The sequence below is a fragment of the Prinia subflava genome, chromosome 8, assembly GCF_021018805.1.
Source record: "Prinia subflava isolate CZ2003 ecotype Zambia chromosome 8, Cam_Psub_1.2, whole genome shotgun sequence".
Lineage (NCBI taxonomy): Eukaryota > Metazoa > Chordata > Aves > Passeriformes > Cisticolidae > Prinia > Prinia subflava.
The window spans coordinates 8,659,247-8,683,270 of record NC_086254.1 but is presented as its reverse complement, the minus strand read 5'-3'; the positions used below and the strand labels follow the sequence as shown (position 1 = coordinate 8,683,270).

Below are 24,024 nucleotides of genomic sequence, written 5' to 3'. Positions count from 1 at the left end.
CCTGTCCAGTCTCCAAACCCTCCAGGGCGGCCAGAGGGATATCCTGGACTCCAGCATGTTCCTGGCCACAGAAATGACACACACGAATGGAAAAGGCAGTTTTGGAGAAGCCTTACCCACATGCAGGCCTCCAGCCTGACTTTTGAGATGATTGCCCACAGGGAGATGGAGCCTTCAGCTGCCTCCTCATCGGGGCAGATGATCTGATCCGGGTAAGGAGGCTCAGGGAAGTTCACAGAGTTACATTCATAGGCAGCAAGAGTGACTGAGGCTATGTGTGGACCCTGGGAAAATAAAAAAACAACCCAAAGATTGTATTTTATTCAATTTTTTTCAATTGTGTTTTATGCGAGTTAGAATAAAAATTAAAATTATGTCCCCCTCCCCACCATTTGTCTCTAGGCTAAAACTTAGTGCTGCTCACTTTGGCTGTTGGGAATGTTATTTATGTAAATTCTTGTTTGTTGGAGGGTTTTTAAGACCATCTGAATTGCAATGCTGAGCTACTAATGTACCTTTAAAAAATTTAAATCTTTCTTTTGAGCCACTAAAATGTTTAGGAGCCTTTCAGCTTCTGCCCTGCCACTTAGAAGGTTGCCAAGGAGAAATAAGAACCCTTATTTTTTTAAAAAACCAGGATTTTTCAAATATTTTACAATGTTCTCCTTAAGGTATTTATGACCTGCAGCTTTATTAGAGGACGTGTTTTCCCTACTGCTGCTTTTAGAGGATTAGGCATTTAAATTATATATTGATTTTTTTAATGACTGGGTTTAATGACATCTTGCAGCAGACCTTCCGAACTCCTGTATTTTTCTCCAACAGCCAGTTGTTTTAATTTGTGTCTGTTTTTTCTGAGTAAACAAGAAAGTGACCTCGGCTGCTTTTTGCTAAAAAATGGTTTGAAATGTAATTCAGAACTTAAACATTATTTAAATATCATTTAACCGAATTAATTTTGGTCTCCATCTTACACTGAATGATTTTTTTGGACAGACCTCTAAATACAACGAGCATAAAAATCTGTTCAAGAAATGAACTGCTACAAAGTTTAAAAACCTGAAAGAATTGCCATTATTTTTAATACAAAAGAATTGAGAAGCAATTCAAACAATCTGAACACCAGACATTGTAGCTAAAAAACAATCACTTAACAAAGGTCATGGAAACACAGTCCAGGGAAGAGGGAGGGGAAAAAATAAAATTACTGCATTAAAGTGAGGTCTTTATGTAAAACCACAGATTTAAATAAATCTAAAAGTTTCATTAAGTGCAGAACAAATTACACAAACATTAACTTCTGCTATTCATTATTTGATGGGTTTTGACATCGTGCTGGGAAATATTGCCAGCAAATTTCTTCTACCTTTTTATTTGCAATCTTAATTTATTTTCATTTTGTTAGAGCAGTAAGGGGTTGGATATACCTCCCCACAAAAAAAAAAAAAAGAAGGGAAAAAAAAAAAGAAAAAAAAAAGAAAAAAAAAAGAAATAAAAAAAAGAAAAGAAAAGAAAATCAAGGCTCGATTTCTTACAGAACAGAGGGAAATGTGAGAGCTGAGCGCTGCCCTTCCCTGGGCTCGCAGAGCTCCCTTTGAAATGTGGGAGGCAGGGACACATCCAGCCCCAAAAGCTCCATTTGCACATTAAAGGGTGAAATTCCCACACAAAAGGGGGAGCTCCACCACTCCTGGATTTGCTGGGAACATGAGGCTCACTCACAGCACTTCAGAGCACTGGACTGGAACAACGACATCCACACTGTAATTTTTCAGTGGCAGGGAATGAAGAATGTTGAAATAAAATACCAGATATATTTTCTGTATGGCAGCTGCAACTGCTGTTGTCATATGCAAACAATTCAAAATAAACCCATTCTTCTGGCATGCAACTGGTATAGGACAAGCTGCTCTGATAGCAAGAAAATTCTTTTATTTATTCCTTGTTGCTTTACAGGAGACTCATTCCAAGTGCTTGGGTGTATTTTGGATTGCAGAAATACAAAGCCTGTGAGATGATAAATGAGGCACAGCCTCTCTTGGGGAGAAGAAAAAGCTTCAATGAAATAAAACTGAGAAAGAGGGGATCCAGAAATTGATACACAAGAGAGATTTTGATATGGAAGGGAGAACAAAGATTGGAACAATGAACCAATTAGTAATAATTTATATTATTAATATTCCTATAGGCCCTACTGGGAACAAACTTTTTGGTACCTGTAGCAAGATCACCTCCACAGCAGCTTCAGAGCTAAATAAATAACATCTCTCTCTTTCACTCATCAAGGGCAGATGCAAAGAGATTTGAAACTTCCCTAAAATTGTAAAGTACATTTATAGCAAACCTGGGAACCTCTTTCTCCACTCTGAAACTTGAAGAGTTTAATCCCATCCCCTGCTTGCCTCTCCCTAGGTCTGACAGACACCTTGGGACAAAAAAAAAAAAGCCATCATCCTAAAATTAATGGTTTTCACTGGCAGAAATTTGCAGTGAAACTCTCCTGAAGAGCAGATTTGCATGGAGGAAATTCCCCCGTGTCTGAATTGTAAATGACCATTCCCTGGGCTGCCTCAAGGCCCTGGCCAAGGCTGTGAGATAGGAAATACAGAGGTGGGGCTTTCACTTCCACAAAATTTGGAATACACATTATAGCACAGAGGAACTACAGCCAGCTTATTTAGAATAGCAAGAGACAAATTTAAGCACTGCTATCAGTAGTGATCAGCAGCCCCCAGCCCGTGCAAGGCTTCAGCATCACCCAAGATTTCTTCCCAAAGTGCACCCAAGGTGGATAAAGCAGGTTCTGAAATCCCAGGGAAGCACACAAGGACAAAATGCCCAACTGGAGATGCTGCAGGAGCCTCTCCCAGCAGAGCTGCCACCCTGGAAGGGGCTGAGTAACCTCAAAACTCTCCTGTTGAGAGCCCTCCCAGTCTCAACAAATGTCTGCAAAAGGAAAAATGTTACAGGGAGTAGCCAATGGAAAAAAAAAAAAGGCATTTCACAAAGCAGCTGCAAACGGCCACCTGAAGGCCAGGCCAAGGGAACAGAACTCTCCCAGAGCAATGTAAACAATTCTATAATGGAAAAAAGTCAGAGTGGTGGAAGCCACAGAAGCCACGTTTGAACTGGAATGAGGAATAAAGTGCAAATGGTTTGTTCAGGGATGGAGTGTGGGATGGAGCAGAGCGAGCAGAAGGTGAGCAGAGCCATCCTCTGTCCTCCTCCCATGTCCGGGTGTCCTGTGGGTCACAGGGACACTGCCCCAGGCTCGGCAGGCTCACAGCAACACCCCACATCTGCCTTTGGAGCTTCCCCAAAGCCTGGGCACCAGGAACCTCCAAACACGCTTGGCTGAACAGGGCTGGGAGGAGCAGGACTGGGGGGTTCATTTCTATTTAGTGATGGTTTAACTCTGAATGGAGCAGGGAACCAGCCTTGAGGTGCCAGCTTCGGAAAATCCCCGACTCTACACCCAGGAGGATTCATTCCCATCCAGTTTTTTAATCCTCTTCACGAGTAACATCTCCCCCACCCTTCTCCTCCTCATTTTTGTGCAAGTACTGAGTGTTTTGCCTCCCTGCAATGGCTCAGTTTGTTCCAACACTTGGGGAAGTCCTCTCAGATGTCCCCCTTGGCCTGTGACTGCAGCTCTGCCTTTGAAAAGGACCCAACTGCTTCAAACCCCATCACACCCAACTCTAAATCCTGGGTGATTTAGATGTGCTCCCGACCAACCCAGGAAAAATCACTGAAACTCAAGGCATGTAAGATCTTGAATTATCTTTCCCTCACCCTCTTCCAATGATTTTTTTTTTCCTTTTAAGCTGCAGGAGGCTCTAACAAAGGACAGCAGAGGAGAAATTGAGAAGCATTCTGCTGACTCGGGTGAGAAACATTCGCTTGCCACTGCTGACGACCAGAAGGAGCCTGTGGTCAGGCCGGAATGTGATGTGTTAGAAATATCTGTACAATTTGCAAATCAAACAAGACAAGATTTGCTCATCGAGATGAACTCAACATAAATCTATTTCTTAGCAACAGCAGGTCAGGGGAGTTTGGAAATCCCTGTCTGCACAACCCCAATGTCTCAGAGAAGGTAATGTCGAACTCTTGAACTCACAGGCCTTCAAAGGAGTTTTGTTCCAGTGGTTGAAGGCACCCAAGTTGGAATGGCACAGAAATAAGTTATTTAATGCAATGCATTATGAAATTTCTGGAAAGTGAAAATCTTTTTATCTATAAATTATGCTTGAAAATTTATCTGTGGAAGTAGAATGAGACAGCAGCCACATGTAAAAAAAATCACAAGTTAAAATCCTTAAAAACATGCTGATCTGTATAATCTTTGCAGCAGAAAGTCTTTACCATAAGGAAAAGTGACTGAATATCCAATTAAAAATGAATCTTATTTTCACATTATTAATCATTCTGAGCACCTGGACTGGGAAGTCAATTAAAGCTCTAAACAAATCCTGTATCAAGTGTTGGTTTCTCACATGGCCCTTCACAGAACAGCCAGGCTGCTCAAGTGATACAAGAACAACCACATCTAATTTTAACCTTTTATTTTGGGGGAAGATATAATTTTAGACTGGCTTTAATTTAGAAACATTTCTCAAAGAAAAGTGATACGTCTGCCAGCAAGAAAAATATTACCCTGAACTCCTTGCTGAACTTAATGCACTAAAAATCTGTTTTCCTCCATGGATACCCTGCTTTTCACACCGGGTTCAAGACTCAGCCTTTGCACAGGGGGGAAACATGTCACGATGTATTTGATGGAGATAAATTGGAGAAATAAAAGCTTGCTTCTCATGGGAAACATCCTCTGAGCGGTGCCCCAGGCCACGACTCATCCCACAGTTATCCACGAAGTCATTACACCTCTCCAGAAAGTCACAGCACAGTCACAGAGTCTTTTTATCTCTGAGAGCAGTGGACAACTACCCACACAGAGAACTGCTCTGTGATTAAGAGGGAGAAGCTTGGTCTGGAGGTGGCTGGTAAATATGTGCAGTTTGTCTGTCTGTCTGTGTGGAAAGATTAAAATGTCTCATGATTTTATAACGTCTGGTATGTGGTGCTGGCTGGAGATCGGGGCTGGGGATGGAGGATCCTGTACCTAGAGCATCCTCAAGTGACACAAACATCCAGCAAGTGGTCAGGGCTGGCTTTAGAAGATCTCCACAGCATTTCAAGCCGTGTTATTAATTTTACACTCACGTGGCTGTGGTTAAGTTTCTATTCCCACTTCAGCCAAGCCTTGCCCCACAGAGCAGAGCTGATGGAAATTCCAAATGATGGGCCACAAACTCTGAATCTGACTAAACAAGAGCCACTGAGGGAGCAGCACATGGCACCACTGCCTCTGTAAAGGGCCACGGTGCTGCTCTAAGCAGTAACATGAAAAAAGATATTTTTTTAAGGCTGTGCCTACATTACTTTCCATAGGAACAGACAGACTCATGTCAGGAGGAGGCACAATTGCCAGAATTCAAGTTTATCTTCTGCTGCTGACAGAAAATCATTAACGAAATAATAAAACACTCTGTCAGTGTTCCCTCCTTGCCCGTCCCTAGCCATCCACTCATTTCTGAAGAATAAACCTCAGCATCTATTCAAATTGCTACCAGCAGTGCTGATTGGCTTTACAATCTCCAATTAGAGATCGTTCTGCACAATTATCGTTATTTTCAATCTGCTCCAGGAAGCAGGACATGAAAGGTATAAAGTTCAGGCTGTGCATTAAAAAAAAAACCAACAAAACAAAAAAAAAAGAGTAGAAACTCCAAGGGAGCAAATGAGGAGAAAGCACAAAGTGCCCTCCCGGACAAACCTTGAGGAAATGGAGGGCAGATAATGAAAAGAGGGCGTCAGCTTCTAGGAGGTAAAGTCCATCAACCTTCAGGAGGAAGAAAAGGGTGCAGCCATGTCCCAGTAACTCTTCCACCCTCCCAGTAACTCCTCCATCACCCTGTCCTTGCACAGCCTGACCTCAGCCAGCACTGCTGGGTTTATTCTCTACAGGTACCACAACAGGAGCTCTTGGAGGGACCAGCAGTTCAAATGATCTTTTTTCTCCTTGAAAACACTTTTCATCTCTGATTTTTAAAATGCAAGCCAGCCACCAGAAGATGTAAGGAACACCCAGATTGCACAACTGATCTAGCAGCAGTGTCCAGATAATTCAGCACACCCTCCCAGTTCATCAGTGCATTATTAATATCAATACTGCAGTTTCAAGCAGGACAGAGCCCAGGTGTGCTGGAAGCAGGAATTTCTGGTGAGATAACTGCAAAAGTGATTTTTTAAAAAAAGTTTTGCGTTGATTCACGTATTCCAGGATATTTCAGTTCATTGTAGAAAGCTTAGGACAGCTGGAGGAAATAGTTTAAAGACAGGAAAGAAACAAATGACAGAGTAAGAGACAAAAACGACCCTCACACAAACAGGCTCCATTTCAACTTATTTTAGAATTAATTTCTGCCTTCTGCACTCTCCTCGTATTTTTCTTTCAACCACCTCAGCAATTCAACAGCAGTAATGTGAGCACAGGTATTAGACAGAAGCTTTTTTTTATTTCCTTTGTTTTAGGCTTGCAAGTTGACGTGTGAATTGGAGAACAGTGAGGGCTGGAAATGAACACCTCACTTCACAAAAAGAATTCAGCGCTGGGAAGGGGAGCACTGCTGCACCTCCCACCTGCCTGAGGCAGCTCAGCCTTTGTTTCTCACTTTTTCCTTTACACACAGAACCATCATTTTCTGGGTTTTTCACAATAGTTTTGAATGATCTGTGTGGAAAGAGCAAAACCTCTGCTGAAGCTGATAATTACTATGAAAATACTCCTATGTTAGTCACGAGGAAGTAAATGGAGAAAAAAAATGAGAATAAGTAGTGTGGGTTTCTAAATTATTCTGTCTACTTCATGAAAGTGGAGTAAGTCCTGTTTTGTGAGCTTCTCTTTTAAGAGAGAGTTTAGTAATTTTTGTCATGAGTCCTCTCACAAGCTCAGCTCCTGGAGCAAAGGAACTAAAAGGAATTAGGTTTGACTTAAAAAAGCTTTCAGTAGTCCTGACAGGAAACCGTTTATTTGTGTGGGTTTGTTTTGTTTGATTTTATTTTTTTTAGTTATTTACACCACCAACATCTTTTTTTCCCCAAGATAATGGACTCATTATTGCACAAGTGTCTGGCTTCTAAATCTTCAAATTCTAACCTAAACCAGTTTGGGTAGGGCCAACACAGGGCTCGTTTCAGCTGCAAACTGTGGCTGTTTGGGGAGGCCAGAAAGTGAACCCTGCGTGAGGGGAACCAATTCAGAATGAAAGTGAGATGCTGAGGCCTCAAAGCCAGACAAACCCAGCCCAGCTCTCTCAGGACAGCACTGGCAATAAGGGCACTGCCTTTCTGACTCACTTTTCTCTTTGAAAGGCACATTTCTGCTCTTTATTTTTGCTGTGCCCTCTTCCACTGTAAGAATTCCTGACAAACTCACATATTCCAGCGCTGAAATATCCGGGCTGGACCTCGGCACAACCATTGCTATTGTACCTCACATTTCCTGTTTGTGCTCACCCAGCACAAACCCCCTCAGCATTGCCCCCTCGGCTCCAGCAGCACCAAATAAAATCCACATTTAAGCAACAAAAACACCAACAATGCAAACAGCCAGAGCTGGCCCTGAGCTTTTGAGCGGTGAGGAATTCGGTGCCATTCATCCCTTCAGGGATTTCACATCCCCAGGGAGAGGGGATGTCACCGAGCCCTCAACCACTGGTTTTAAGCACTTTTTTTTTTTTTTTGGCCACATCTTTGACAATCCGTTTTTCAGAGCTGAAGTGAAACCAAAGCACGAGGCAGAGCGTTGGGTGGGGACGGCCACAGGCTGTGATCCCAACCCAGCACTCCACCTACTGTCCCCTGCTCCGGAGCCCTCCGGCACCGCCACCTCATTCATTCATTTTCGGCAGCAAAGATCGTTCAGAGATGTACAAACAGCAAAAATTCCTCATGAGTTACCCTCAGCCATCCTCTGCTGGTAATGAGGTGATTCATGCTGTTCATATTTTAATCTACCACCAACAGAAAACATCTCAGGACCGAGGAAAAAGCCATGCACTGCTAAAACCAGTCTTTAGAGTCATTAATCATAATAGTTTTATTTCCTACAGAACCACATCATGATTACTATTTTTAAGGGTTGTTTTTAAAGAATTGTGAAAAACCTTTAATGGGCTTCAGGAAAATAAGCCAGCAGACTTGTTTTGAAAGTGTCAGAATGGAAAGCATTCTTGGAAGAGTGGCTTGCTTCCCTGTTCCTGCTCTGAAGATCTGCTCTGTGCCAGCCTCAGCTCAGTGCCAAGTGCAGCACGAGAATTGTTTCCCAAAAAGCCATGTCAGATTTTACATCCAGTGCTGGCAACAACTAAGGAAGCAGCATTAAACTAGGAACTGACACATCACACAACGTTCAGGCCCTTTCTAACATCTAGAAAGCTCTTGAGTCACAGGAAGAGCAATTACAAGCCTGGTATCAAACTGACATGCTCGATCCATCCCTTTTGCACCAAGGACTGGTGACCGCAAAAATCCCAAATCAGATGTGAACTGAAATGATCCTGAGACAGCAACACCCCTCCCACACTGAGGCTGCCTTAAATTCTACTTTTAGCAGTTTCCAAGTGCTCTCTTCTCAGCTAACCCCGGGATCTCTCCTGGCACCGGAACGCTGCTCCAAAAAGCAGCTGGTGAGAGATGCTCTGAAAGATCCAGACAAATGACAGAAAGAAGAGAAACAGCTAAAAGCAGGCCAGGGAAAGCAAACATCAGAGTCACTCCTATACTGCAGCCATTGCATAAGCACTTCCACGGCCTGCCCAGTGCCTGGGAATAGCCACATCCAATAAATGGATAATTCAGTGTATTTCCTTCAGGTGCACCTGTGGGACAGCTGGAGCAGCCTGAGCAGGTGCCCACACGCCATCAGCTCCTCCACGTGCCCTCAGTGGCACTCACAGTGCTGCAAGTCCCAGCACAGCTCAGCACCACATGGGTGGGCCCAAGGGCATTGTTCTCCCAGCATGTAATTGCATTCCCAACAATCTCCCTGTACATACAGCTTTAAAATGAGCAATTAATTAAAAGCAATTTGAAAGCACTTACTGGGTCTATTCTCTGTTGCCAGCAAATCCAGGCACTAAAGCAGGGGAGGATTTGTTTTGTAACTTTTCATTTCTTTGAATCAACAGAAGAATAAGCTTTACCATTATGAAGAAATATAATTAAAGTATATGGAACATGAAAAGCAGATCAACGGTAATGCAGAAGTTAATATTGAGAGCCCCACTTAATGTGTCATATTTCTACTTTTAGAGGGAACTGCTGTACAAACAACAAAGGAAAATGGTTACAACTCCTCCCTTTGAGAGCTGGAGCTTCTAATGGCATTGTTTGCAGATGGGTTAAATCCAGAGCACCACTCTGAAAGAGTTCACCCCTAAAAGCTGCAGCAGCAGCCCCATGTCAGTGCTCCTTGTTCCCTCACCCCGAGCAGATACCAAGGCCTGTTTTCCTGCGGTGATAACATATTCCATGTACACCTGGCCGGTACAGCTGCACTGATAACAATGTTACCGGCTCAGGTAATAAACGCAAACTCGGTTTGAGGGCTGGGAGCTGCTGTTTTTACACTCCTCTGCCATCTAGTGGCAACAACCGCGTGGCTTCCACCGAGGTGTAAACCATGAGGTGCTCGGACTGTGCCCAGGAGGTGTTAATTGACCCATGCTAATCACTAAACCTTGCTCAGGAGGGAAAAAAAAAAAGGGAACTAATCCTGGCTTCTCGTTCTTCTTACACTCACTGCCTTCCCGGAATTCCCTCAGTGAAACAGGAATATGCAGATTTGCCTCATATATTTAAAGCAAACCAGTATTTCTCCTGTAGTATTACACTTTGGGTGTTGATGGTACATTTTTATTACATTTTACTCTGTAAGCACCTTCTAATAACTCAATGTAATTTATTCAGTCTGTTTCCTGCTCCTAACAAAGTTATGTGAACCCTTCTCTTTTGTGTTCCAAATAACTAAATTCCCTAACAATATTAAACTCCATTTCTTTTCCTGGGTGACACATCCCTGTGATCTTTGGAAGGCTGTTAACTTCCCAAACACCCACTGTAAGTTATACTGATAAACCAACTGAAAAGTTGTATTTTCTATAAATTATTTCAGTGTCAGCTCAGGTCATGGCCTGAGTACCTCCACAAGGTTCACATATCCCACAGGATAATCAAAGTGATGCATTATGGAATTTAATTTTTCTACACTGAAGTAATTTAGAACTTTGATTTTTAAATATAGAGTAAAAGAAAGGTTCCACCTCCTTTAAGAAAAGAAGTGGTGCTGTCTTAGGAAGATTTCATGTGCCAAAATTATCCTGGAGTGGCCTGGGGTCTGACAGTGCTCAATGCACAGATTTGGTTTAGTTTAACAGGAATTCCTTTCACAATCTTTGGGACAGAAGCTACACTCAGAGTAAATCTGAGGCTGCTCATGCCATGCCATTCCATCTCCCAGGCACTGCCCTGCTGGGGGGAAAGGCAGCAGTTCCCTTCTGTGTTATTGTAATGATTGAAGCAGCTCTGAAAGTAAACATCTGTAATTGTTCCAAATACAAGATGACATTTTGTTGCATGAACTGGTTTTAATTATTTTGTGGCCATGAATCCTTTTCTTGAATCCAGGACAGTGGTTTCATAACCCAGGAACTAATCCAATGGCCAAAAGCAAAACACACCCAAACATTTCCCTGACTTTCATAGCTAAGTTGAGATAAACAACATTATGCAAATTTTCATATTTTACCTACATAGAAAAGCATTGTTCTTGCTATTATTTTCAAAGCAAAATTAATACACACTGAACTTTAAACCAGCTGCCTGTTTTGGTGGCTTCAGTTAGAAAAATGACCATTTTAAGCTACTGAAAAAATACTCTGAAAATTTTTAAATGGAAACACTTGAGCTCCACACAGTAGAACAGGCTTCATTTAAATGAGGAGATTAGAGGATAGAGCTTGCAGATTTGGCTCATTGTTTCAAGGTGAGGATTAACCAAGAGCAGCCCAATATCCACAGTTCAACAAACTACAGAACATGATGCAGTGTAGAACATGGACAGCATTCACCAGAGCACCAACTTCAGATGTATTTAACGTTTAGAACTTGCAGAAAATTACTTATTCACCTCTTTTAAAATATGCAACAATGAAAGTACTCAATTCAGAAAGGACATGGGGTGGAAATATCCTTACCAAGTAGAGCAGAAAGGTGTGGAGACCTGTTCCAAGCCCAACAGAGGAGAGAATGCCCAATCCTACCCAGTAGGCACACCAGAAGAACTTCTTCTCCATGTACCGCACATACTGAGCAAAGAAAAGAAAAAAATATATAAATTATTAAATCTCCAAGGGAGAAAATTAGGCTATAAGCTAAGACAGATATTTATCTGGATTAAACAACTGAAATAGACTCCTAAATACTTCTATTTCCAATTTATTACAGTAACAACACAGAGGAAACATTGCACTTTCAAAAGAAACCCTCCCCACATCTTGGAATCAGCAAATTTCCAAGAAGATAGGTGGAAATTCAGGTTCAATAATAGGAGGCTGAAATCCAGAACAGGCTCATGAGGAGCAAGCCCCAGAAAGTGTCCAGCAGAGCCCAGGCAGCTCAGGGAATTGTCTGAACAGTTCACATAGAGGAATAAAATCAGCTGCACCCCCACTGAGTCTGCTGGATGTTGCATCTTGAACAGTGAGCAGCAGGTTTGTTACTTTAAAGAAAACGTTAAAATGCTGGTTGTGTGCTGCACCCAGAAATGAGGGGATATGAGAAAGTCACAGCAAGTTGTGGACACCCTTTTACACCATCCATGGACCAACAGCACCAAGGTGAAGTTTACACCATTCTTCCCCAGGCTCCCACATGCCAGGGCACAGAAACACCCTGAAAATGCCAAGTGCACACGGCTGACCCCTCCCTGGCAGGGAGCTCCTGCCCTGGCTGCCAGCTGAGGGTGGCACTGCCCTCAGCAGTCCCAGGGGATCAGGTTTCTTCCCTGCAGGCTGAAGGAAACTGGGAAGTCCCGGCTGGGTCTCCAGAACTGCAGATCCCTCAGGCAGGCAGTGCCACACTGCAGCAGGAGGGGTGGAAGGAAGGTCTCTGGAGTTGGGAACCTGCTCATTTCAGAGCTGTGACATCAGATGGAATTGGTTTTTAAAAGGGCTCTCTGTCCTCCAGAAAACACCAATGGAAAAGGGGAAGGGAAAGGTGCAGAGAGCACCATCACTAAGCTTAAGCCATGTCTTACACTTCCAGTGCTGTAAAAGCACCAGGCTTTGTGTCCACCAAAGCTCCACAAAGCCTTTAAGTGACCATTTGAAAACAATAAGGAGCATCACAGAACCAGAAATAGAATGTGAGCCATGAAATCATTTTCTATCTCTATAGGTGCCTGACCCAGCTGGGCAGGAGACCCTCCCACAGAAACACAAGAATCATTTCTTGGGAACCACGAAGCTCTGCCACGACTCAGGAGAACATTTCCCCTCAAGAGCTCCCACCACTATTAAAAGCTGGCTGTGAAGGAGTGCTGCAGCACCCGAGGTGTGCTTTACTCATGAACAGATGAGACACCTCCAGATCCACCAGATCAAACAGCCCAGCTCATCCCTCCCCACCCCTGAAACACGGCTCATGCACACCCAACACAGCAGTCACGACTCGAGAAACAAAACCTCAGCGAGCAGTTCGAAGGGTACATTATAAATTCATGGAGATCCCAGCACAATTCACTCAATTCCCAGCACAGGGAAGGAGTGTGAGTCAGGGAGGCAGAGGTGGTACCTGTTGATGTGCTCCTTCGATGTAGTACAGGGCTGTGAGCACTGCCAGTGCCAGCAAGGCGCACACCAGGACCCCGCGCCGACGCCACAGCCTTAAAGACAAACGGCAAATTAAGGTTTTCATCATGCAGGATGCATTTCAAAGTAACTCAGTTACCCCTGGGGACTGGGCTGCCTGGATGTGCTCAGCAGGGACAATGGCTCAGTGTAAACCTCCCAAGAAAATACCAGGGGAGCCTTTACTCTTTGGGGAAAAATCTCCACATCGAGAGATCAAAGTTCAGCCATGCATATTTTATTTTTTAACGAAGAAAAACAAAATAACTGTCTGAAAACAAACACGAGCTGAAAACAATTCAGCTTCTGGAGCCAAGAGTCAGACGCAGGCCCTGAGCAGCAGCTGTGGCCAAGCACAGAGCAAAGCAGGCCCTGCAGTGGCCCTGGGCAAGGACGAGCTGGGTGGAATTCAGAAATGCTGATTTCCAACTGTGCTGCTGGGCAGAACCACAGTGACAGTCACAGCAACAAATCTCTACATTATTCTGTTTCTCCTTATCTATTAAAATTAATATCTTGTAACAGCTCCAAATTTAATAAATGTATTTTAGGTAACTCTGAAGCATTAGATGAGTAAAGGGAGAAAAGTGTTTTCCAAAGTAATTTGCTACCAAATAATTTTTGAGCATGTTTGGTTTTACTGGGGTATTTTTTCTGATGATGTGTATGTGGCCACACACAGTAAATTAGCAAATACATTTATTATTTTCCAGAAAACACTATTATATTGTCACCAAATGATATATAAAAAAGCAAGGGCTAGCAGCACCTAAAATTCCCAGACTATAATAGCAAACTATGAACATAACTTATCTATTTGTATAGATAGAAATATGAGCCATAATACAGGAAAACAGTCACAAATATTTCATATTAGGCAAAAAGAGCATTCAAAACATTTTAAAATGAAAGTTAGTGCTGCTTACATTAGTATGACAATTGAATTTTCAAATGATTGTCATTCAAAACACAATTTATGCAATGGAACACAGGAGATCATTAAGAGTCAATCTGAGGTCTCAACTTAATAGCTTCTAATAGGGTTATTTTCTGTAAAGATTCTGTCAGGGGAGTGCCAGACAACTGAATCTGCTGCTCAGCAGAGGAGGCAAGTGCTATCTGTAACAGAATTGGATGTCTAGGAAGCCAAATAAGATTTGAGGTCTTAAAATAAATCCTCAAATGTTATTTCTGCTTAGTTTAAATAAACACTTGGAGATTGTCAGAAATTGCAGATGTCAGACCCAGTAAAAATTGTCCTCAGAGACAATTCCTAATGGTAGTTGAAAGAATGCACATAATAAAATAAGTAGGCTTGGGGGGCTTGATTTTTTTGGGGGGTTGTGGGGTGTAAAAAGGAATTAAGACTACACTACATAGATTTTTTTTTTCAGACAAATAATTTCAAAAGGAAATGGAAAACAGCAGTTTCTGTCAGTAAATCTGAACTGCCAGCACCTCCAGCCTAGCCCAGAGGGGGAGTGAGCACAGCCCTGAGCACCAGGCTCAGCTCAGCCTGCAGGGAGCAGCCCAACAGCTGGAGTCACCCAGGGTGACACCAGATCCTGACTGGGAAAAGCTTTGTAAACTCAGTCCCAAGCACAACAGAGCCCAGTTACCAACACAAGCACTGGCTGGCTGCTGCTCTTGGCATTTTCATTCACATTGGACTCATGTTTTGGCAGCTTAAACCCCCGGGCCTTGTGCCTTAAGCATTTCAGCACTAGCAGGGAATGGCAGGACTGCTCCTCACAAATTCTCTCGCTGGAATAAAAGCTGGTTTTATCCAGTGTGAAAATAACACGCAGGGCAAGTGCTTTAATAAATCATTTCCTGCTGTAAAAGGGCCCACAGAAAAGCAAAGTCCTCTTCAGAGCATCATAAACATCACTGCAAGCTCCACAGAACCCTGATCTCTGCCCTGGCTGAGCTATTTGAAGATTACTTGAAGATTAATGCAGGTGATACCAACACCTGCATTAGTAGGTCAGTGCTTAACACTGCAGCCATAAGCACAATATCCCCCTGCCTTAAGGATCCCTCAACACTGTCCCACTCTTTCAAACTGGAATATTCAGCTCTCCAGAAAGGCAGTTTGCCATTTTCTCCCCCAAGCACCTTGCTGCACTTATGTCATTTAGGCAGAAGGTCTGAGAGCACGGCCACAAGTGTGGGATGTTCCAGCAGCCACTTTTAAGGGACAAAAATACACATGTTCTCTGAAAAAACAGTTCTCAAGCTGTGAATCATCAGGGAAAGCGAGATGTCAGAATGACCTACTGAATCAGAGCATGGGTTTGCCCAGAACGCTTAGTAGAAGTTAAAGAAATGTTCTTTACTTTATGGTCCATTCCTTCAAGTTTATTAGAGTTTCCAGGCAAAAATACTGCAAGGTAACAAGCGGTTTTTTCCACAGTACAATATTCAACCTCTCCTCTCGCTCCCTTTGCTTCCTCTCACTCAGCATTGAGGAATCTGCAAATGAAAAAAAAATAAATTTTAATGCACAGGCTGGCAGGTCAGGTGCTGTCCCACCCAGAAATATACGGATTTTTTTTTTAATTTGTTAGAAAGTTAACATGAGCTCTCAGTCCTCTTTCTCCTGATCCCAAAGCATTTGCTGCCAGTGCCTCAGGAAGGAGGTGACACGCAGGGAATGCAGTGGTTTGTTCCCCCTGGCACTCAGAGTGCCCAGGCCTGGCACCTCCAGCAGCCTCTCTGCAGCCACCACCCCAGGCCAAATGTGACCTCAGCACCTGCTGCAGGGACACTTCCCCTGAACTTTTGAGCTGCTTCTGTTCCAGCAGAGCTATTCCCAGCCTCCCCTTGCAGCAGATGGAATTACACGTGCTCTTTATCCCCGGTGTAACTGGATAAGAGCACCTGCCCTCCCTGTGCAGCTCCTCCCAAACCCCTCCCGTGGAAAGGAGCTGCTTTGGGAGCACTGGGACTGAGCTCACCCCAGCCCAGGCCCTGCTCACAAAAAGGTGAGGTTTTCACAAAAAGGCTTTTCTGATCAAGGTGTTATTTGTGCTCACAATAAGATGAATAAAACCCCAAACCCGAGCTGGTTTTTTTGGAGGAGAATGGCTTGTTCAAAGGTGGTTGAGCTAATGAGTGGTAATAATGTTTAAATTTTAAAGAAAAGGAATTCTGGAATAAGATTTAAAAAATAATGCCAGTAAACAATGAAAAATACACTTGTATCCAAACATGCACCAAACTTGTTCAAACATCACTTACTACACAGTCACAACACATGTATTCTACTTTGCATTGTAATAATATTGATAAATTTTAGATTTTTAAAAAGCTGTTGCATTTAAAATATTAATCTAATCTGATCTCCAGCATATTGTAACCCAAGATGTATTATTTCAGTCTTACTCCAGTAACTGAAACATTTTGCCTTATCAGATGGTGATATTTACATAAAAATTGCAGATCTCATTAGTAACACAGCCCACTTAATTTTGTATTCCTTAGCTGTAAAATCAGTTGCTTAAGATGAACTAACAAATCCTGGCAAATACTGAAAACATTCACATTCCCTCAGAGTTACAGAATGATTTAAGTCTTTAAGGAAAAGGTTTTAATTTGTTCCATACATACAAACATGCAGTTAATCTTTTTTGTTTAATATGTGTAATAAAAATGTTTCAACCTTGTTTTTATGACCTTGTTTTTAGTAAAAGGTCGTAAAAGACAATGGTGTAAGACTGCACACAACTTGAGAAATCACTTGATTACAAAACTTAATTAAATATGGAACTGGCACATTCAAAGCTGACAGGAAACAGAGAGAGATGATTATAATTTCCATGCTTTACTACACAGCATGGATAATTCAGTGACACAAAAATTGTCATTAACTGTTTTCAGGTTATTTTTCATGAGTTCTAAACATTGACCCCACAACATTTCAGACAAACCAGTAGGAAAAACAGAGGAGAGGCAGGAGGTGAAGCAGTTAAAACTGTTTTGGTGGTAATTTATCACTGAAACCAATAAATTAGTGTGACATTGAATTTCAACAGAACAGCCAGAAATTGGGAGACTAATAACTGGATCTGTCCCAGAGTAAAACAGATTTTTATTACCAACAACTTTGCAGTGCCAAAGGGTGGGGTTGTACAGCCTCATTTCCACAGCCACACATTTGCCAACAGAATTTCATGGTTTTAGGGTTTTTTTGTTGTTTTTGTAGCCCCTGTTGGTACCCAGGTCAGCTTTGTGGGGTTTAAATGTATGTGAACCAAAGCTCAGGGACTCTGGGAGGGGAAAAGAGTGTAAGAGAAATGGAAATACACAGCATGAATTTATTCCATGGCTTTGAAATCCTAAATCCTTCAGGTTCAGAGCTGACTGAGGTTTCTGAGAGTGATTCAGGCATCGAGGCCCTTTGCATTAAGTGGGCATAAAGTTACAGAATCCCAGAATATTTTGGGTTGGAAGGGACCTTAAAGCCCAACTCCTTCCACCCCCTGGCAGGGCAGAGGTGCCACCCACCTGCCAGGTCAGGTGGCTCCAACCAGCCTGGCCTCAATAGAGAACTAAAATCAATTTCTTTTCAATCTTGTGCTGTTTCACACCCCGAACGGGCCAGCTGAGAACACAAAGTGATTTTCCACCTACCTGTGAAGTTCCCATTGTGCTGCTCTTTGCTCATTCTTATGCGTCTCTGGTCACAGTCTGTGCCATTCTCTGCCATTTCATAGATCAGTCACGTGTGGGGATCTAAGAGCAGAAAAAACCCAAAAAAGGACAAGGTGTGTTTCTGGTTAGGAGGACTCCACAGTCAAAGGATAGAGACAAACACCCAGCAGCTCTCCAAATCCAACTCACACTCATCCTGCATTACACCATCAAACAGGAGAAAGTGATTCAATCCCCACAGTGACAAAGATTAAAACATTTCCACCTACATAATTCTAAATTTTTCACTCAAATGCCAAAACTCCCTCACTTCTAACAGCAGAACAAAAGCTCATTAAACAAACCCCTTCCACGACCCAACCCACTGTTTGGGCTCCAGGAGCTCTGTACAAACCTCACTCCCATCCTGAGGCTGGTGCTTCAGGAGTGCTCCTCATCCTGGCACTAAAGCTTTGCACGTTGTTACCGTGTCAAAAACCTCCCTGGCTGGAAGGTCAGCCCTCAGTGTGGTAACAGAGATACAGAGCTGCCCTCCTGCTTTGCACAGTCTGGGATCTCTGAGGAGGAAAACTCTTCAGAGGACAGGAGCTTTGTGATGAAGCTTTGCTGACACTGTCCATGCTCTCTGCTGGTTTAGCCTCTCTCTAGAGAGAGCAGCCCTAAAACAAAACCCCAAAAGAACAGATGTGGTTTTCCTTATCCAAGAGAGTAAATAATGCAAGAAGTGGGAGCCAGCACAAACCAGAGTGTTGCAAGAGCTGCCTTTTTTTTTCTCTTTAAAAAAACCCCAACCTGAACAGCTGACAATTCTTATGCAATCAAACACAGAGAGTAACCAGTCAGACTTCTTCTTTTAAAAACCCTCTCTTGAATCTTTAAGCAGTTTCTGGAGTTTTATTTGGAGATAAAGAGAGTCCCACAAAGTTAAAGCATTTTATTTGCATTGTATTTCTCCCTGTAAGCACACTTGATTTACAGTTTTTGATACGTTGCTTTTGTTAGAAAGAAAAGTGGTGCAATAGTAAAATGACAGGTTATATAAAACTGTCCACTGGAAGAAATTAAAGTTCTACAGAATAATACTTCCCCATTGATTTATGTTCAGCTTAAGAGCCAAGCAGCAACTCAGGTTTGGTAAACAGGACTGAGATCACCCCCTGGATTCAGACTGCACTAATTTTGTCAAATTTTTAAATAAAATGTTCAAAGATTTCAGATGCTGTATTTGACATTGCCAGGGTCCCACAAGTCAATTTTAGACAGGTGTTTTTCTAAACAGGTACAAGCCTTGTGCATTACTTGCAATACAGATAAAATTGCTAGCTAGAATCTAATTATGAAAGGTTTTAGTTAAAATCCAGTAGTCAAAAGAACAGAGGTCTCAGGAAGGAGTCATTTTTCCAACACCTCCCCCTGACACAAAATGTGCAGAAACAGAAATCTGTCTGGTTAAACAAGGCAGCAGAAACTCATCTCATGGATGTCACAGCTTTTATTCACTGCAACGTGAACCCCAGAATACCAGAACCACCTCAAAAATAAACAAAACACCTTTGCAAAAGCTGGGAAACGCTGAAAGGAGTCAGCCAAGGACAAGAGGCCTGAGCTGCTGCAGTGGGAGCTCCACAGCATCACTCTGCAGTCACCTGCAGCCCAGGGACTGCTCACAGCCCAGGGAAATGGGAACCTCTCCCTGTCCCCAGGTGAGTTTAGGGCAGCCTGACACTCCGGAGCTTCCCCAGCCCTCAGCTGAGGATAACAAACCAATTGCTGTGGCAATAGCAGGAGCAAATGTTCAGCCACCCCCTAATTCCATCAGGACAGGGGGACAGAGTAGTGTTTTGTTTCTGACTGCACTCAGTTGTGCTTATTTTTATATATATTTAAATAGGTACTTGTGAATATCTACAATGTAAGTTTATATACCCATGTATATACCACATGAATTTATACACACAGAGCTCAAACTGGAGAGGGCAATATTTTAATTACACACCCACACACAGCAAGCCTGATGTTCACAGAAAGCTGCTTAGGAAGCAAAAGCCATCCAGAGCTGTTGAGCACACACAGCAACACTAAAAAAAGTGTTCTGGCTTAGGGAACTTCAGTCACATTCTGTTGAATTAAATATAGCAAAGATTAGAAAAAAAAAGCCACAAATTTCAGTGGAAGCCACACGTTCCTCATTTTGAAATCCATCTTTTTTCTAGCCTTCAAAATTAAAGTCTCAGCTGGCTTGGCTTAATTACCCTCCAAGAAAGTCCATTTAGTGCAATGCCAACTGCTCTCCATGCTTGATGCTAAAGCCCAGCCTGTGCACAACACTGAATTCCAGTGCAGTCCATGAAATTCCTGCATCTCTGGGGTCTCAGGTGTGCTGTTCCCAAGGCATGACAGCTTTTTTTATGTCAGGAGCTCAACTGCCAGAGTCACTTTTACCCTGCCTGCTTGGAAAGGCACTAATCCAGGATTAGCTTTGCATAGCACCACCTCAAGTACACAAGTCAACATTTGCACTAAGCAGATAAATAATCCCCTTCCAGACCTCTGTAGGACAAATACTTGTCAAGAAGGTCTTAAAGTTCAACCATTCTGCAGGAAAGCTCTAAAAATTCCTGTTTAAAAACACAGCTGACTCGGAGATGGGATACCCATCACATGGCAGGGCTGAACGGGCTGCAAACCCTTCCTGGCTCCAGAAAAGAACCTGCCTGGTTTACCCAAGTCTAATTATCCTTAAAGCATCTTACAAAGGGGCTGGAGGATGCACATCCCCTCAGCTCAGCAGCCTTGACCTGCTGTGCTGCTTGATGCCCATTAGAACCACCAGTGCTGCACCAGTGCCTCCCCACAGGGATTAACTGGGGTGGGAGTCTGACCCAAAATGAGGTTACCCTTCATGAACTCACTCCATATTCTCAAGTCTACACCCAATCCATGACAGCTCACCACAGGAAATTAAATTCCATCTGCTAAACAGAACTTCACTTCTGACAGATGCTGGGAAAGACACAGAGCCCATCTCTAAAAATAAATTTGCCTACTGCATGGAGTACTTAGCAGCAAAAATAAAAATAAACTATTTAAAAGAGCGAGGAAAACAACTGTGGCCAGTTTTTGTATCAGGGTGGCTTAGATCATTTGTTAGAGCTGAGCTCACACAAGAACTGCTTTGTAGGGCTGAACAAAGAGCTCACAATACATCACCGAGCTTCAGTGCAACCCAAAACATGAAGTATAAAAAGACAATTATTGCTAGTCAAAAATGCAAATTGGTCAACAAAAAGGGTTTATGGTAACTGTGACTGGCACTTCACAGCCTAAGTGAGACAAAGCAACACAAGCTATCAGAGCAAGAGAACACAACGAAATTGGGCCCTGCAGTATCTGCTGTCTGTATCAGAGAAAAGGACAAAAGTCTCCTCTCTGAAGCTCTGGGGAGGCTGTGGAAGCACCCAAGTGTTGGGTGCACTTATGCAGAAGGAGCCAGTTTTGGATAAGGCAGCTGGGTGTCTGCACTCTCATTTGGAAGAGCAGAATGTGGACTCATGTTCTCCTGTAAGGATTTTTGGAGGACTCCTCTCCAGTGTGCTGGAACAACAAGGAGGCTGTTTTCATGATCTCACTGCTCTCCCAGACATTGTTTGAATCACTAATTCTTATCACTTCTTACTGAAAGAGCCCTGACTCTCATCTCCATCAGTTCCTGCTCACACAACTCCCAGAACCAGAGTTAGAGCATTTTGTTGCTTCCCCCAGCCACTTTAGCAACACATTTCCAGTTCTTTCTTGCATTTAAAGCCAGATGTTCCAATCCTGCTGCTTCTTTCTCCTCGACTTTTCTGATATTCTTTCTTTTCTACACCCCTGTTCTTCAGGAGAAAAAAGGATTAAAATCCAGCTTTCCAGGTGGGTAAAGAATTGCACTTATCAGACAGTGCTGCACATCTGTGAGAGGGGTGTTTTTTTCAGTCTTCAATTGCTCTAGAGAGAATAAGCTAACAATTCCCTGGCAATGAAACAGCCTGGAGAGCACTTTCCCTCAAAAGCCAAAGCCTGCCTGGCACAGGAACACATTCAGGTGCAGGATGGGATCAGTTTGGAAGTGAAACATCACCTACCCCTTCCAGCTCCTCACAGCTATTCCCTGTCCACCACTTCTCCAGGGTCTGAAGGCAGTGCAAGAGCCCAACCACGTCCTCAGCTCTGCAGCACTCGAGCCCAAAGCAGCTCCTCTTGCAAAGCTGCTGCCCCTAGAGCAAGGGAACACCGTTCATGTGACACTGGGGTGACACAGCCCCTCACTTGGAGGTTAATGACTTTCCTGAAGATGATAGAAAATAGAAAAAGTAACTGCTCGATTATTTTTCCAGTCCTTCAGCACTCCTGGGAAGCATTCAATTAAAATAAATGAGGCCACATCTGAACCATGTTCCAAATCTCCACAGATTTAGCCATAATGGGTTATTTTGATACAAGTGCATTTATTCCCATACTAAAAATGTTTTCCTAACTCAAATAGTTTAATGCCTCAAAGGAGAAGTAATTCAGTTTAGACTGCAGGTTTCCATTTTGTGGGTTATGCCTCTGTACACCAGACCTATTTTCCAATTCCTACCCAAATAAATCATCTCAGAATTTAGAGTTAAAATTCCCATTTTCTTCCAAAAAGACTTTGGGATGCCTTTTAGGAAAGACTGTTGTAACATGAGCTTCAAGGATTCCATGTAATTTCTGCTGAGTTACCTGAAAGTTCTGTCCCTGCCGTTAAAGCCACATATATTTAACTGATCTTTTTGGTGTACTTTTTTTCTGGTGAAACATGAATTTTGATTACATCCAGCAGTAGAATCAGGTGCTATAACAAAGCAGTAGAGATGCTGTGCAATAAATAGATGAAAAAGTGAGACCCAGGGATAAGAGGATATGCAGAGGAGGCACAGCAGATAAAAGGGGATGAACACAAGGACCTGACAAAGCCCAGAGTGGCTGAAAGCACCTCCTGAGATAACAAATTCTGCTTTTCACAGGAACAGTCTCTAAGTGGAGCCAATTCAGATTTCACACTTGGCCATCCAGTGAGGACAGGCTGCCCAGACAAGGCTTGCTGAGGCCAATTCTGAACTCTGGGAGAAAGAAAAATATTCTTTTAATACGCTTGAAATACCCTGAACAACTGCCTGCCTCACCAATAACATCTCCTGGCTCCCTCTGGTCCAAGAAGCACCAAAACCAGCGAGGTTTGGTGGTTTTGGTGCTGTCCCATGACTGTGTTTGAAGCTGGTACAAAAAGCTCAGTGTTGCAACAGCATCGAGGTTGTGCCCTTTGTCCTCAGGGAACAGCAAAGTCCACCCAGCTCACACTTGTCCACAGGAAGAGAAGTTAAAGTTCCAACCTGCAGATAACTCTGTCTCCCACCACAATACATCAGGAATTACAGGGGTTTTTACTTGTTTTAAACCCACTTTTTCTTTGAGAATTAAGGCATCTCCAAGCATGCACTAATGGCACAGATCACCCTAAGGAGAGCTGCCCACGAGATGCAGTCAGAGGCAGCTGTGACATTCAGAAGGAATTCCAAGACAACAACTTAGAAAAAAGCTGTAAAGGTGGAAAGAGTGAAGTTGTTCCAGCCTACTCACCTTCCTCATTGCTACCACCCACTTGAAAGCTACTGAGTCTCCTCCTACCCTTCCCCACAGCAAATTTAAACACCCTTGGTTTCAGCAGCTCAGCAAGACACGAAACAAAGCTCAGACTAATAAAGAGAGCTCACCTCCCATTGCACAACTGGAACCTGGCTTTTGAAACCTCATCTGAAAACAGGGGATGAAGCCATCGTTACAACTGTCGCTTATCCCATAAGGAATAAAGGAAAGTCTATTCCATGCTGCAGAAATAATGGATTGGAAGAAGGACTGACATAATGAAGACTTTTAATGGGAAAATTAACACACTAAGAAGAGCTGATGTATATTATCATAAGGTGTTAGGAAGCATGAGAACCCCTCATCAAAGTGAGGTGAAACACTCTCTAAAAGAGCAGAATTCCTAACAGCAAAGCAGCACCTAAATCCACTGCCCAAACAAAACACATGAGGTCCAAGGCATGAAAGAGTAACACCATATTTTCTCCACCTCAACCCACATTGTCAGCATTAACTAAACCAGGATACCCACTTGTTGGTAAGCACAGAGCAGAGCAAACAAGGGCAGGAGAAAACCCTGTAGAAATGTCACAGGTGCAGTTGAAAGGGCATAACCTGGATTCACAGCACTTTATAGATAATTAGCTGCTATCAAACGCACTTATCACCCCTTCCCTTCCCTCAGGTCACCTACATGACCTGCCAAGCATATGAGAGGCAAAACTGGAATAAAAGGGGATTC

The 24,024-nt window shown here is 43.0% G+C and overlaps 1 protein-coding gene across 5 annotated transcripts in view; it reads right to left on the bottom strand.

Moving 5' to 3' along the window:
• VMP1 (vacuole membrane protein 1) overlaps positions 1–24,024 on the bottom strand; it is a 60,252-nt gene that overhangs the window by 35,039 nt on the left and 1,189 nt on the right. For 2 of the 5 annotated variants that reach the window (XM_063402826.1, XM_063402830.1), the window contains exons 2-6: positions 17,610–17,711; positions 15,314–15,449; positions 12,919–13,009; positions 11,322–11,432; positions 117–284 (exon numbers count right to left, since the gene is read on the bottom strand). In XM_063402826.1, the coding sequence (XP_063258896.1) occupies positions 117–284; positions 11,322–11,432; positions 12,919–13,009; positions 15,314–15,449; positions 17,610–17,685 (582 nt within the window). In that variant the 5' untranslated portion in view covers positions 17,686–17,711. Of the gene's footprint in view, positions 1–116; positions 285–11,321; positions 11,433–12,918; positions 13,010–15,313; positions 15,450–17,609; positions 17,712–18,024; positions 18,222–21,754; positions 21,905–24,024 lie in introns of those variants that run through there. The other 3 variants (XM_063402827.1, XM_063402828.1, XM_063402829.1) reach the window with 3 other exon arrangements.